Consider the following 14,588-nt stretch of genomic DNA (forward strand, 5'->3'; position numbering starts at 1 on the left):
CACGTGGTGGTAGTCCTTGGATTAGATAAGAGAGCTGTTGCAGCTGGATCAACCATTGCCTTAATAGGAATGGCACCAAGCCCTATGCCAGTAATGGCTACATCAGGTTAGGGATCGACCGTAGGATAGACTACAGGCTTCTCAACCACCTAGTTTTGTATCAACTGATTCACCAAGTTGGCAAGTTGTGCCGTTGGTTGTATAGTAGTTATTCGATCAGCAGTTGGGGCAGAGAAATCTAGTAACATCACTATGAGCACCCCGACAACAAGAGGATGAGCAACTTCGAGAATAGTTGCCCTTGTGTCTTAGCTCAAGATGACGAGAATCTCACGATCCCCCTTCTTGGCTTTTTTCTTCACTTGTTTTGATGGTTGTACGACAACGCTAGTTTTCTTGGTCGAAGGACAAGGACGCTTAACCACCATTGTTGACATAATAGCAATGCTTGTTGGGCTTGGTGTAGTTGAAGCCACCTTGCAAGGAATAATCGAAGATGTAGTAGCATTCACGGTGGCAGCATCTGTAGGGGTTGGAGTGGTTGCCTGATGAGAAGCGACCGTGACAACAACAATTTTCTTTGGATGAGGAGTGAGTTTTCTTTTGGCCGAGCCATCATAACCACATCGGCCTGTTTTATTGAGCGACTGGCCAAAAAAAAGACTTCATCAAGATTTAATTGAAGGGTGTTTAACTAAATATATGAGCAAGACAATAAGAGTAAAGAATACCTTGGGCTGTCTCTTTAGATTTTGGAGTGGAAGTTTTCTTCAGTCAATCACCGAAGATTTAATTTATGGTCTCTTTGACCGGCGTACCGAAGAAATCCTTGGTATAGATGTCTCACCAGTCGGCAAAAGTACTGGTACCATGAGTTTCAAGAACATTCGGCTGAAGGTGGAATTTCTTACACCGTTCCTAAAACTTATTCTTCACTTCTTCACATTCTCTCTCTAAGGAACCAGAGATTCGTTCTCAGCTCAAGAGCGAGCAAGAAGTGAGTAAAGGCACCAGGCAACCCTGGAAGTAGCCGAGTTATTGAGCCACGAAGTGGGGGTGGTAAAGATCCCAACTAGCTTATCGAGTGTCGCAACCAAATGAGAGGTCACGAGCTAGTGAGAATGATCCCTAATTCTGTAGAAGATCAATGTCTTCTGTTTTCCTCCCATATAGACGTTGGAAGTCTGAGGGAGGAATGGTAGTCTCTTCAATGATAGATTAAGAATTCCTCATTGGTACGATCGTCAAGGCCGAAGAAAAATTTGAAAATTTCTTTGGCCAAGTAAGTTGGGGTGGGGCATGAAGCAATGGGCGTTGAAATTAAAACTCTCTAGCCTTAAATTGGTAAAATAGACTTGTAGCCAGAGTTGGAAGACCCAGAGTGGGCTGTTCTGGTATGGATCTATTTTTCCAACCGTAGCCTCAGCCAGGCAGTGTGTAAAGTTGACAATGATGGCAAGACTAAGGGCCAAGCAGTGACCGCTGGCTAGGGCCTTAGCCACTGGCATATTCTTGGCAAGGCATTTGTTTAACTTTGTGTACCAGTAGAACAAGAAAGTCGCGTGTTCTCCTTTCTTAAGGCCTTATTTTTCTTGGCCAGTGAAGTAATTGATAAGGGTGTTGTCATTGAAGAAATTCTTGTGCAACTTGTTCACTTCGTCAATCGCTTGATTGTTTCTTTTCAGGACCTCGACTCCATGTTCTTCGAAGATCGCTTTATGAAATATCATGCTTTATTGAATTTATGTTTATTGAGATATTTATGAATATGATTTATGATATGATGTTTGAGCTATTGAGCTCTGATGAGATATATTTTGGAAAGATTATGTTCATGGTTTTCTGTGCTTACTTAGTGGATATTCATTTATATATGCCTTCGGGTGAATACTATTTATATATGCCTTCAGGTGGGTGATGTAGGGCCTTCAAGTGAATACTATTTATATATGCCTTCAAGTGGGTGATGTAGGGCCTACAGGTGGAAGATTTATATATGCCTTCGGGCGGGCGATGTAGGGCCTATGGGTGGAAGATTTATTTATGCCTTTGGGCGGGCGATGTAAGGCCTATGGGTGGAAGATTTATTTATGCCTTTGAGCGGGCGATGTAGGGCCTACGGGTAGAAGATTTATATATGCCTTCGGGCGGACAATATATGGCCTAAAGGCAGAAGATTTATATATACCTTTGAGTAAGGAATGTAAGGCCTTCAGACAGAAGATTTATATATGCCTTCGGGCAGGTGACATAGGGCATTCGGACGAATGATATCTATGTATATACCTTCGAGTGATGGATGTAGGGCCTTCAGATGGAAGATTTATATATGCCTTCGGGCAGGTGATATAGGGCATTTGGACGAATGATATCTATGTATGTCTTTGGGTAGGTAATGTAGCGTTTTTTAGCGAATGATACTTATATATGCCTTCGTGTGGGCGATCTAGGGCCTTTGGGCGATTATGATACCACTACTAAGCACACTATAAATGACGTATGCTTTACAAAGGTTTTTATGGCATGCTAAGGTTTTCGAAAAACCTATTACTTATTAGTTATATGAGTTTTTCTAAAATTGAGGGTTAGTACGTTTGAAGAGTAATTGTTTTAGTATTATATATAAACTTGGTTCACTCATGCTTTGTTTTGCGCCCCATTCAGGACTTAGAATTGAGGTGTACAATCCCGGCATCAAGGCATTTCCGCATTGGTATCTTCAAGTCCTCTCGGTGTATGACCCACTCATTTGTTCGTACCTTTTCATAATATTTCTTTTACTGTATTCTTCATTAGTTGTATGCTCTGAACACATTCCCACAATTGCATATTCATTATAGTCAAATTTCCGTGTTTTATTTACATTTGTTTTTAATTCATAACTCTCATGCATGTTTATATGGCTTCATCATCCTCGGGTGTCAGCTGGCATATGCCTACCCTGGTGTTTGGAGGATATCGGGGTTGAGCATGTCAGATATCGAGAAAGTGATGTCAACTGAAAGACCGGATGACGATATGCCGAAGATAGTTATCACATCGAGAACAGTAAGTCTGATGAGGCTAGGGTAAGTACCATAGTGTTGGTGGCCTAGCACCAGAAATTCAGAGCAGCTATCAGAAGTTCTCGATCCATGCTAATCTCAATGGTCACGAGCTTGATAGCGTCAAAGATACCGAGTGATTTCCAAGCACGGCTTAAGTGAGGCTTCATTTGGTCAACCCAAGTAACCCAGGCTATGAGAGTCGAAGGCCAGGCTCTTTGGGGTTTGGCTAATTCCCATTTTGACCAATCATGACCTTGGATGAAAGGATTTAAGCAATGGGTCTTTAGCATCTCAGTAATAACTTCTGGAACCTCATTTTTGTACAGAGGGCCAGGACCTAATGGGTAGTAACTACATCCCCTTCAAATTGAAGATGCTTGATGGCGTTGCGGTCAATGAAATTGCGACATTTGTCGCATTCCTCAATGAGATTTATGATGAAGGTATTGGTAGCCATTGGAGTGAAAGTTGTTTTTTCTGGGTTTAAAAGGATGAAGTTTTGAATATTAAAGTTAAAATGGCAAAGATCTAGATTTCTGAAAGCATAAAATTGGAATGAGGCCGGAATTGGTATTTATAGGCAACTGGAGAAGAAAATTGACGGTAATTACTAAAAATCTAACTTGTTTAGAGCTGAGTCATATATAGTTTGTAAGAAGAATGAAGTACAAAACAATGATCCAAGTGAGAAGGATATCAATGGCTAAAATAAAGTCACTTGTCAAGAGATTAAATAGGTTATTATGATAGTTAGAATATTGGTGGTTAGAGATATTGGTAGTTGGTATAAGGAGGCAGTGAAAAGAAGATACTTGCTCTGCAAGCTTTGTATCAAAACACCTATATAGGTTGATCATTGTAAACATTACAAACTAAGGAAGAAAGCATTTCATTGATAAACTTTTCTCTTTCTCATCTCAATCTCTCTCTATCTCTCTTAATTCTACCATTGTAGCTATCTTAATATGGTATCATCGCCAGTTGATCTGGTGTTTTCGCTCAACATCTAAAGCATTTCTTTCTCTTCTCTACCCTCTAGTTTGCATCTCTATGTGATTTTTGGCGTTGGAAAACATACCAGTCGCTTAAAGATTCTTCATGAATTTTGCAAAATGGTTACGGCTGCTCAGCTGCAAATTGTTTAGTCACCGATCGCCAATCTTCTTTCCATCGTCTCCACTTCTATTACAGTAAAGCTTGATGATTCAAACTATCTCACTCGGAGTTTTCAGGTCCGGTTGTTTCTAGAAGGCCATGGAATTATGGATTTTGTCGATGGTTCAAGAAAGTGTTCGCCAAGATTCAACAATTCTAACACTAAAGGGATTGAAAATCATGACTACTTGGTTTGGAAAATGCACGATCGTGCATTGATGCAGTTACTCATTGCCACATTGTCCTCGACTGCCATTTCATGCATCATTGGGAACAAGAATTCTTTTGAGCTGTGGGTGAATCTCACTGAAAGATTCTTTGCAGTAACAAAAGCCACAATCTTTCAGATGAAGACAGAGCTGTAGAATATCAAGAAAGGGTCAGAATCAATTTCGATCTATCTCTAGAAGATCAAAGATGTAAGAGACCATCTTGCTGCAGCTGGATTACTATTTGATGATGATGATATTATCATACTTGCCTTGAAAGGATTACCAGCAGAATTTAACACTTTTCGATGTATGATCAGAGGAAGGGAGAATGGAATATCCCTCAAAGATTTCAGATCTCAACTATTGGCAGAGGAAGCCATTATTGAGCAATCTTTTGACAGTTCTTCTGGACTATCTTTAGGCAGTGCCATGGTTGCTGGAATTCAATATGACAAAGGGAAAGCACTTGTTATTGATCATGATTAACCAAGATTTTTCTTTGATCATTCCTTCAAGCATAGTGGAGGATCAAGTTCTACAAATCCTAATCCTGGAAATGGGTCTCATAACAGTTTCAATGGGGGTTATCACAACTATGAGAGCTATAAGGGTAACAATTTCAGGGGTAAAGGTAGAGGAAGGTTTCAGAATTCCAAGATTTTCAAATGGTAATCCTGGTATTCTTGGTACTCCAAAACCATATCAGTTGAACTGCTCGAATCATCTTTACGAGATTCCTATTTGTCAAATATGCAATAAGAAAGGTCATGTTGCTGCAGATTGCTTTCAAAGACATAACAATATAACTTCGAGCTCTCTTACTCAATGTCAAATCTATTGGAAATATGGACATTCAGCTATCTAATGCTACCACAGAAGTAACTTTGCTTATCAAGGAAGGCCTCCAACTGTCAATCTCACTGCTATGCATGCTAATTACCAACCGTTAGCACCATCTAATCAATTTTGGATTGCAGACGCTGGTGCTACAACACACATGACATCTGAGTTGGCAAATTTGGATATATCTAAACCATATCAGGGAATAGATACTATTACCACTGCAAGCGATGCAGGTTTGCATATTTCCAATATTGGTATTTCTAAATCGGTAGTTCCACATCAGTCTCTCACACTTAAAAATGTTATACATGTTCCAAAACTTTCACAGCATCTATTATCTATTTATCAACTCTGCAAAGACAATAGGTGTAGATTCATTTGTGATGATGTTTCTTTCTGGGTTCAAGACAAATCCACTGGGAATATACTACTCAAGGGGCTGTGTAGAGGTAGTTATTACCCTATACCATTCAACATTTCACAGAAGAAGTCACCCACACTACCTGCATTGTATTCTTGCTTCCTTGTAAAACCAGTTCATTCGAGCATATGGCACAAAAGACTAGGGTGCACATCAAATGCAATCACTTCTACAATTCTACATCATTCTCAAGTTCCTACATCAATAGATCCATGTTCATCAATATGTACTCCATGTTTATAGGGAAAGTTTACAAAATTACCATTTGTTTTTCCTGTAACCAAATCTGTAATACCTTTAGAGAAACTACACAGTGATGTATGGGAACCTGCCCCCTTACTATCATATGAAGGGTTTAGGTATTATGTTACCTTCATAGACGATTGTACTCGATACACATGGATCTTTCCATTAAGAAATAAATTAGAAGTGTTTGCAAACTTTGTTCAGTTTCATGCTTATCTATGGACATAGTTTTTTGCTATAGTTAGAATATTCCAATCTGATGGTGGTGGGGAATTTACAAGTACTAAGTTTCAACAATATCTATCACAACATGGAATTTTGCATCACAAATCATTCCCCTACACACCTGAACAAAATGGTTTAGCAGAAAGAAAACATAGACACCTTGTAGAAACAGCAATTACACTTCTCCAAACTGCAAAATTGTTCAATCAATTCTGGTTTTATGCATGTGCAACTACTGCTTACTTGATTAATAGGATGCCTTGTGCTTCTTTACATATGCAATTACCATTTCAAAAGTTTATACAACACAGTTCATGAGATTAAACATCTAAGGGTGTTTGGGTGTGCATGTTTTCCCCTATTAACACCCTACAATACTTCTAAACTTTAACCTAAAACTGCAACTTATGTGTTTTTGGGGTATGCAGGTCAATATAAGGGATTCATATGTCTGAATATTGTTATTGATAAAAGTCATGTGTCTAGACATGTCTTATTTGATGAAACTAGTTTTCCATACTCAACCTCCACCCTGTGTCAACAGTCAAAATTGTTATCTACATCATCTCCATTGAATTCATCACATACTCTAGTATATTCACCACATTTAACTACAGTCATCTCATTAACAAATCAAGCATGTTCCCCTTCATCTCATTCATTATCATTTCGAATTACAGACTCCTTGACTATGCATTCATCTAGTGCCTCAGATTCATTATTTGCATCTAGAGCCTTAGATTCTTTGGAAACAATTGCATCTAGTGCTGTAGAGTTTGTTTCTATCCTTGCAAATCATATCAATCATTCATACCAATCTTGCGATTCTGAAATGCATCAGTTGCCTTAAACCAGCTCCATCACACAGCACCCTATCCCTGTGGATCCTGACTTTCAACAGGAGTAACTAAGTGTTGTTTTACCAATACTAATGAACGTACATCCTATGCAAGCCAGATCTTAAAATGGGGTGTTCAAAAGAGAGCTTTCACTGCTACTGTCATTTTAGAACCCAAGACATTCAAAACTGCATCTCAAGTTTTAGAATGACAGGTTGCAATGAAAGAGGAAATAGATGTTCTTCACTCTTAGAAGACTTGGTCTTTAGTTCCATTACCACCTAATAAGAATTTAGTTGGATGTAAATGGATCTACAAAATAAAGAAGAATGTAGATAAGTCTGTGGCAAGGTATAAGGCAAGACTTGTGGCATATGGGTATAGCCAAGAAGAGGATGTTGATTATATGGAAACATTTAGTTCAGTTGTAAAACCTATAACGATAAGACTCATCTTTGCTTTAGCTGCTCAATTCAGGTGGTCTCTTAGGCAGCTAGATGTTAAAAATGTCTTTCTACATGGCATACTTCAAGAGGAAGTCTATATGTCACAACCTCCAGGATTTGAGAATGCAACACATCCCTCAAACTATGTGTGCAAACTTTAGAAATCATTATATGCGTTAAAACAGGCTCCTAAAGCCTGGAATGAGAGATTCACCAGTTTCTTGCTGAGTTTGGGGCTTCAAGTTTCTCAAGCTGATCCTTTCTTGTTTGTGCAACAGTCTTCAAGAGGGATTGTGTTATTGCTATTGTATGTGGATGATGTGATTCTCACAAGTAACAGTTCACAATTGATCAACCAGGTTATACAAGCTCTCATTAAAGAGCTTGAAAAGAAAGATTTGGGACAGTTGAATTTCCTTTTGGGATTGAAGATCAGTTACACATTAGACGGCTTGTTTGTATCACAGACAAAGTATATTAATGAGTTAGTTAATAAAGAGGATTTACAGGACTCTAAACCGTGTAACACACCATGTCTACCTTATCATAGGTTACTCAAGGATGATAGGAAGCCTTATCAAAGTCCTAAACAATATAGGAGTGTGGTTAGTGTACTTCAGTACCTTACTTTTACAAGGCCTGACATAGCCTTTGCAGTCAATCAAGCTTGTCAGTTCATGCGCAGTCAAGAGAATCATTCGATATCTCAAAGGAACATCTACCTATGGGATTCATTTCAAACCAGGACAATGCATCTGCAAGCATATAGTGATGCAGATTGGGCAGGTGATCCAAATGATAGGAGATCAACTTCAGGTTTTGTGGTATTCCTTGGGTCAAATCCTATTTCTTGGGCATCTAAGAAACAACACACGGTGTCTCGATCATCCACAGAAGCCGAGTATCGAGCTTTAGCAATTATTGCTGCTGAACTTGCATGGATTCGACAGCTATTCTGTGATATGCATATACCTTTACGTTCATCTCCAATGCTATACTGTGATAATGTTTCAGTTATTTCACTGTCTACAAATCCTGTGTTTCATGCGAAGTCCAAACATAGTGAAATAGACTATCATTTTGTGCAGGAGAGAGTCACTCGAGGAGATCTTCAAGTTCAACATGTGTCTTCAACAGATCAGTCAGTTAACACACTTACAAAGGGCTTGTCTGCACTTTTGTTTCAATAACATTGTGCCAATCTAATGCTCAGTGCCTTTGAGCATCAGATTGAGGGAGGATGTAAGAAGAATGAAGTACAAAACAGTGATCCAAGTGAGAAGGATATCAATGGCTAAAATAAAACCACTTGTCAAGAGATTAAATAGGTTGTTATGATAGTTAGAATATTGGTGGTTAGAGATATAGGTAGTTGGTATACGGAGGCAGTGAAAAAAAGATACTTGCTCTGCAAGCTTTGCATCAAAACACCTATATAGGTTGATCATTGTAAACATTACAAACTAAGGAAGAAAGCATTTCACTGATATACTTTTCTCTCTCTTATCTCGATCTCTCTCTATCTCTTAATTATGCCATTGTAGCTATCTTAACATAGTTGTCATGCATACGATGATCACAATGGTGTCACGACAAAGACTGAAAGAGAAATGTGATGTATTTGGTCGGTCGTTACCCAAATATTAAAAATTAAACTTGGCCATTACCTCTTTGTCTCCATTTTCCATCCTTGCATAATCCCAAGATACCAGCGACTGATTCATGCGGAAATGTGTTTTTTTGCTTCGACCTGCTCATCATGAGTACTCTCTAGTCCAGCTTAACTCTCAATATCTATTAAAATCGAACACGATTAGATTATAAAATAATTTGTCTGCACGTATATACATGTGTGCCTCCAAGAAAATTTCCATCTTGTTTTTTATTACTATCGTTTTTAATTTCCATTATTCACTGTCAGGGTATTATGTTATGACTTAAATTGTATAAAACAACTATGAGACATAAACATGATTATTCTGCGTTACTATCGTTGGTATATGCTTCTAAATAATAACGTGTAGTCTAACTCATTTGGTTTGTTCTATTGGGTTAATTGGCACACTCATACGCAGGTCATTAAATTACAACATAAATTCGTAATGGTAGTGTTCATTTACATGGCTACCATTGAAATCTTCGCATTCTTCTTATTCTTATTCCTCTTCTTCCATCCTCAAAGCGCTGCCACCTGCGGTCAATCGAAATGCGCCTACGAGGGCCCGGTGGTTCGTTTCCCTTTCAGCTGGATAGGTTACCAACAAGCCTCAAAAAATTGTGGGTGGCCAGGTTTTTCTCTCTCATGCAACAGCAACAGTCAAACCATCATCACTTTGCAATCTTCTAGGGATTTCATTGTCCAAAACATCGACTACTTGTACCAAGTTGTAACGATCAATGACGGGGATAACTGCCTCCTTAAACGGCTTCTCAACAAGGACCTTAGTCTTGTAAATTCACCCTTCTATTACGCGAACAGCCCTCTAAACTACACGTTCCTAAACTGCTCGTTCTATGATAAAATTTGGTCTGCGCCCTTGATCTCTTGCCTTAGCAGTGAAAAATACAAGGTCATTGTCGTGCCGACGAGTTTCTTATCGCCACCTGATCAGGAACCGTACCGTCGTTATTGTGTTCCAATGTCGACAACTTTGGTTCCAAGCTCATTTGATTGGCTAGATCTTGACCTAGGAGCTCAGTTGACATGGTCTATGCCTGATTGTCGTTATTGTGAAGCAAGGGGTCTTGCTTGTGGGGCCAATAATGGCAGCATTTCCGGCCCTAGGTGCTTTGGTCCGTTGGAACCCGGTATGTTTATAAAACGCTATTTAAACACACAAAACTAATATTTTAATAAATTTTTTATTATAATTAGGTTTCACGTACAATTGTAAGATGTACCTGCATTATTTATAAGGCGTTAATTAGCACTGGTATCAATTTGTACATGTCTCAATAGAGTTAGTAGATACATAATCAACAGTTTAACTGATACATAATTTGACAGCATAAACAAATATTATCACCTTCATTAGAGATAGGCTACTAAAATTCTACAAACGTATGTTACAAATCGTAGTATTGTATCTCATTACGTCGTACTGTCACTTGAGTTAGGTAGGAGCACTCTAACTTTAATGTAACCAAAAATATATGTTATGTTGTATTGTTTAACAAGAAAATATTTGTGTGTAACAGTATACATGTATTACCAAAATGTTTTCTAATGGAATGCAATTGAATGTTAATTGCAATATAATACCAGGTCTCTCAACAGTTGTAAGGTATTGCATAGCAATAGTCGCAGTCATTTCAGGAATATTGAGCATTTGGGCACTTGGAGTTTATATTTTTGACAAAAAAAGGGCTCGTGGTGAGCAACGCCAACCCAATATGGAATTATCCATCATCACCTATCAACAACCTTCTGTCGAGTTATTTGGTCTTGATCGTCCGACCATCGAATTGTATCCCAAGATTCAACTTGGTGAGAGGTCGGAATTTCCAAAGCAACTCATTGATGTCAACACTTGCCTAATATGTTTGGGTGAGTACCAGCCAAAGGAAACCTTGAGGACTATACCACAATGCAACCATTATTTTCATGCTAATTGCATAGATGAGTGGCTTAGAAGGAATGCAACGTGCCCGCTGTGTCGACTTCCACCCAAATAATAGGGATGCCTAGCTAATGTTTAGGTGTGAACTTGTTGCAGATCAACAAACTTCAATTCCTGCATACTTGTTCTTTATTTCTGTTTGTTTTAAAGTTTAGTTCTAGTTGCAATGTACAGTTAGGATTATAATATCTTAATGACATTGTATTGCGTCAGCTGTCATATCAGTTGTGTAAATGAATCCTCTCCGGATCCCTTTCCGTAAAAAAAGTGAAACATGTGCACATGCAGTTGTATTGAGGATGGCTCGTATGATTTGTGTGGAGTTCTAACGGTAATCTTTTGCCTTTTTGCTCACACACATCAATTCAATGTGAATGTTGTAATTGAATCCAACAATTAAAGAAGAAGCAACATCCTCCATTGTTCTCTGCTACTGTCACCTTCTTTTCCATTAGATTCATTTAATGTAGAATCCAAATCATAGATTAAAAGAACTACAAATACTAACTTGGTATTAGAGCTTGGTTTGATTTGAATCAAGGGGTGAGAACTGTAAAGAAATTTTCTAGATTTTCAACGAAGAACTTAATCGAATCAAAGAACGAGATGGCTAGATCTTGAGGTGAGCTTCAAGCTCCAAACTTTGCTGGAGCTAACTCCGACTTCTGGTGTACTAGAATGAAGAGATTTCAAGTCTCATAACCTTTGGAAATTCATGGATGAAACTTATGAACTTCCATCTGATTCAGAGGATGAATTCTCTAAGAAGCAACAAGTCGTTGCTCAAGATCTAATTGGTTGTGATGCAAGTGCCTTGGGGTTGATCTAAGGGGCAGTTGTCGACGAGATCTTTCCTCATATTGCAAATCAAGAGACAGTCAAAGCAACTTGGGATGTCTTGAAGTAGGAGTACAAGAGTGATTTACAAGTTATGACAGTAAAACGTCAAGATATTCGTCGTGACTTCGAATATGCTAGAATGAGAAATGGTGAAGTATTGTCTGAATACTTGACTAGACTTTTGGATTGATTAATAAGATAGTTTACCCCATCATATGATAACATTGCATCTGTGATTGAGGAAACCAAGAAAATTAGTGATTTTGATCCCATTGAGGTAGTTGCTACGCTTAAGGGATTTGAACAAATATTGATTAGATATCTTGAGGGTGGAGATGTGACTGAGAGAGCATTCAATAATCTTAGTATGCAACCTAGAAATAACTCACGCACTAGTAATTCCAAGAATATGAAGTTTTGGAAGAATAAAAAGAAAAAGGGTTTGTGAAAAATTTGGTGCAGTAGTGAAGTGTAATGACAATAAGGACAATTCAAAAGAAGGTTGTAAAACTTGCGGAAATCTTTAAATATGGTGAATGCTGGTTCAAGGGAAAACCAAAATGCTACAAGTGTGGCACATATAGTCACATTGCCAAGGATTGCATGAGTAAAATAATTCAACAGGTTCATTATGCCAAGAGAGTTGAGGAGGAAAGTTCAATGTTCTTTGCATGCAATTCTGCAACTATGGTCAGGAATGAGCATGTATGGTTCATTGATGGTGGTTGTAGTAACCACATGACTTCAAATGAATCACTACTTAGTAACCACATGACTTCAAATGAATCACTACTTGTAAATGTGGACAAGACTGTGACTACTAGGATCAAAATGGGTAATGTTAAATTGTTCAAGACACAGGGAAAGGTACTTTAGTGATTGAGGCTAAAAATGGAACAAGACACGATAAGAAGGTAATGCTGGCCCTTGGTTGAGATGAAAACTTGCTGAGTGTGGGTCTAATGATCTAACTTGGTTATTTCTTGTTGTTTGAAAATGATATAGTGGCAATCTTTGAGGATAGGCAGCTTGAGTATCATATGCAAAACTTTGCAGATGACAAGGAATAAATGCTTTCCTTTACTCATGGAGGACATGAATCTAATATCTAGAAAATTATTAAGCTGTGATAGAAGAAAATGTTTGGGAATGGCATAGGATAATGAAACACCTAAACTTCCAAAGTCTATAATTACTTAGAGAGAAAAAAAATGGTGTATGGGCTACCAAAACTAAAAGGAAGTGGTGAAGTTTGTGTAGGATGTGTTGCATGAAAACAAGGCAGAGAGGCTTTTTGGTAGAGGACAAGTATGAATAGCTTTAAATTTTCACAACCATTGGTATTGATACACCCTGATTAGTGTGGACTGATATAGATGACTACAATAGGAGCCAAGCTGAGTAGAAGAGGTTGGAGAATCTATCCAGTTACAACTACAATATAATACGGTCATTCTTTAATTCAATACTCTTAACCACATCATTTAATTGATAGTTTGTTTCATGTCTACTATCTAATGTGATACCTCTCTATATGATTTTGTTGAACATGATTTGGAATGTACTTCTTAAATATCATTCATATGCTTGGGCCAAAGACTCTTGAATCGTATCTTAGAGTATTCTCCTTCCACCATGGAAGGTTAAAGATCGCTTGTCACACATTTACATGAGTTTGTGGGTATCAAATGACTTAGCTTTTTAGTGGGAGAATATGACTATTTATAAGGGAGTGGCCGGCCCTATTTGGAGAATAGTGGCCGGCCATATATGGTGGAATTGTGTGAATAATTGCAATATATTATGTGAAATAATATCTTGCAATTAACGTGGCAATTAATCTTAAATTAAATAGGAAGATTGGGAGTTACCTTTTGAATAAGGATTTGATGATGAGTGATGAGAGGGATTTGAATCAATACCATTTTGATCACCCTTGACTCTTTTTTTATTGAACCGTTATTGTCTGTTGCATGCGCGTGGAAATCCTAGTGTCTCGAGTGTAATTTTATCCTTTTTATCCAAAAGTTCACGTGTCACCTCCATAATTTTCTTGATTATTTTTTACTCCACATCATCACACAGTTGTAATGACAAAAAGATCCTTATTGAATACAATATAATATTTCTGAAATTTTTTATAAACTCCCTTGAAATTCTAATTGGATACATGTCACTTTGAGAAATCTAAATTGCATACAATATCAAGCCTTGTTTCTTCATTTCTTTCGTAATTTACTTACTATAAAATTAAGAATATCAAGCTTTACTTCTTTTTTCTTTGGGAGGTAAATGATATTTCATTAGAGGAGTAAAACCAAAGGAAATATAGAATATCAAGCTTTACTTTGGGAAGCACCATCTACACACATTTTTTACTTCTCACAGACCTTTTGACATTTTCTGTCATTTGATTTTTTTTAATTCATCTGGTCCGATGTGAGAAGTAAAAAGATGTGCGTGGATAGCACATCCCTTTACTTACGTAGTTGTCTCTTGTACATTTATTTATTTTAACAAATAATATTATCTACATTAAGAAAAAGAGAGTATGCTAATCCTCATAATGAGCTAAGAATAATTTGGTTCAAATTAATTTTTGACAGAAATTGAACCTTAAGCCTCTCACTCTGAATAGAAATATGCTAGACCGTAGTAGTAACTAGCTTTCTTATACATTTATTTGATTTTCTG

General features: G+C 37.7%; 1 protein-coding gene across 1 annotated transcript; it reads left to right on the forward strand.

The window, feature by feature from the left end:
- Positions 1-9,554: 9,554 nt before the first annotated feature.
- On the forward strand, positions 9,555-11,109 carry LOC148691187 (RING-H2 finger protein ATL22-like). The gene is made up of 2 exons (XM_088683934.1): positions 9,555-10,242; positions 10,700-11,109. Exons 1-2 carry the CDS (start codon positions 9,555-9,557, stop codon positions 11,107-11,109), a joined length of 1,098 nt encoding a protein of 365 aa, XP_088540060.1.
- The last annotated feature ends 3,479 nt before the right edge of the window (positions 11,110-14,588 follow it).

The sequence above is a fragment of the Pyrus communis genome, chromosome 14, assembly GCF_041283825.1.
Source record: "Pyrus communis isolate YQ-2024b chromosome 14, ASM4128382v1, whole genome shotgun sequence".
In the NCBI taxonomy this organism is placed as follows: Eukaryota; Viridiplantae; Streptophyta; class Magnoliopsida; order Rosales; family Rosaceae; genus Pyrus; species Pyrus communis.

Bases quoted from the DNA above. Each gene is read 5' to 3' on its own strand.
- LOC148691187 (XM_088683934.1), top strand. From the start codon at position 9,555: ATGGCTACCATTGAAATCTTCGCATTCTTCTTATTCTTATTCCTCTTC. The intron at 10,243-10,699 runs GTATGTTTATAA...ATATAATACCAG, and splicing joins CTTTGGTCCGTTGGAACCCG to GTCTCTCAACAGTTGTAAGG.